At 56.0% G+C, this 1283-nt stretch overlaps 1 protein-coding gene across 1 annotated transcript in view; it reads left to right on the plus strand.

Moving 5' to 3' along the window:
• Positions 1-1283, plus strand: part of CCDC30 (coiled-coil domain containing 30) — a gene marked incomplete at both ends in the record, with an annotated part of 26597 nt that overhangs the window by 12798 nt on the left and 12516 nt on the right. The window contains one exon of the mRNA XM_009074358.1: positions 781-887. Coding sequence (XP_009072606.1) covers positions 781-887 — 107 coding nt within the window. The remainder of the gene's footprint in view (positions 1-780; positions 888-1283) is intronic.

The following is a 1283-nucleotide window of genomic DNA, read 5'->3' on the forward strand; positions in this document are numbered from 1 at the left end:
CCTGTGAGGGTGGTGAGACACTGTCCCAGGTTGCCCAGGGAGGCTGTGGCTGCCCCAACCCTGGCAGTGTTCACAGCCCGGTTGGCTAAAGCCTTGAGCAACCTGCTCTGGTGGGAGGTGTCCCTGCCCAGGGCAGGGGGTTGGGGCTGGGTGATCCATTCCAACCCCTTAGCAATCTATGACACCTTCTGCTGTGCCCCTGGGGTCCTCAGCACAGCCACCAGGCCTGGGCTGTCTCCTGGCACTCATCCTGCTCCCCAGCCTGCCCTGCTCCTCTCTTTTCCATCCCCCAAATTGCAGTTTGGCTGTTTGGTGGTTCATGGAGTACTAAAATGTGGGAAATGGGCAGAATAAGTGCCCAGAAATGCAGCTCTGTCCTGGGACAGGGACAGGAGCCAGGGAATGGCTGGAGCTGTGTCAGGGGAGGGGTAGGTTGGGGATCAGGCAGGGGCCAGAGGTGTTTGGGCACTGAACAGCTCCCCAGGGCAGTGGTCACAGCCCCAAGGCTGACAGAGCTCCAGGAGTGTTTGGCCAGTGCTCTCAGCACAGGGTGGGTTGTTGGGGTGTCTGTGCAGGGCAGGAGTTGGACTGATGATCCTTTTTTGTCCCTTCCAACTGTGAACATTCTGTGCTCCTGTGAATAATAAATATGAAAATAATGAAAGTGAAAATGAATTCATTAATATTAATAAATCTCCAGTGAATTTGAGGGGAATCTTCAGTCTCTGTGCCAGCAAGATGAACATTCCCCCAAATCACATCAGGTGTTGTGTTCTGCAGGTGGAGCAGCTCAAGGAGGAGATCTGTGAGTACCAGCGGAGCGAGAGGCCTAGCCCTGCCCCTGCTGTGCCAGCCCAGGCCGAGGAGGCCTCAGGGCCCTCACTGCAGGTGTGTTCAAGGGCTTCTTCTTTGCCTTTCTAGACAAAGAGTCACCCTCCTGCACTGCAGCCCCAGCTGTGTGCAGGCACCTTCAGCCTGTGGGGCTCCTGTGGCTGTGGGTTGGCTCCTGCAGGTACATGGAGGTGACCCAACTCATATGCTCTGGTTGTGTTGTGTTCAGGAGAGGTCAGGGAGCTTTGGAATCACTGTGCTGACACATGGGGCACGTGGTGTGATTCTTGGGGTGTCCTGGGCAGGGCAAAGAGTTGGACTTGATGATCCTTGTGGGTCCCTTCCAGCTCTGAATAGTCTGTGATTCTATGGAGCTGCTGGAGTGAGTCCAGAGGAAGACATGGAGATGCTCTGAGGGATGGAGTTCCTCTGCCATGGAGCCAGGCTGGGAC

This window comes from Acanthisitta chloris, unplaced genomic scaffold (genome assembly GCF_000695815.1).
Source record: "Acanthisitta chloris isolate BGI_N310 unplaced genomic scaffold, ASM69581v1 scaffold7075, whole genome shotgun sequence".
Taxonomy (NCBI): Eukaryota; Metazoa; Chordata; class Aves; order Passeriformes; family Acanthisittidae; genus Acanthisitta; species Acanthisitta chloris.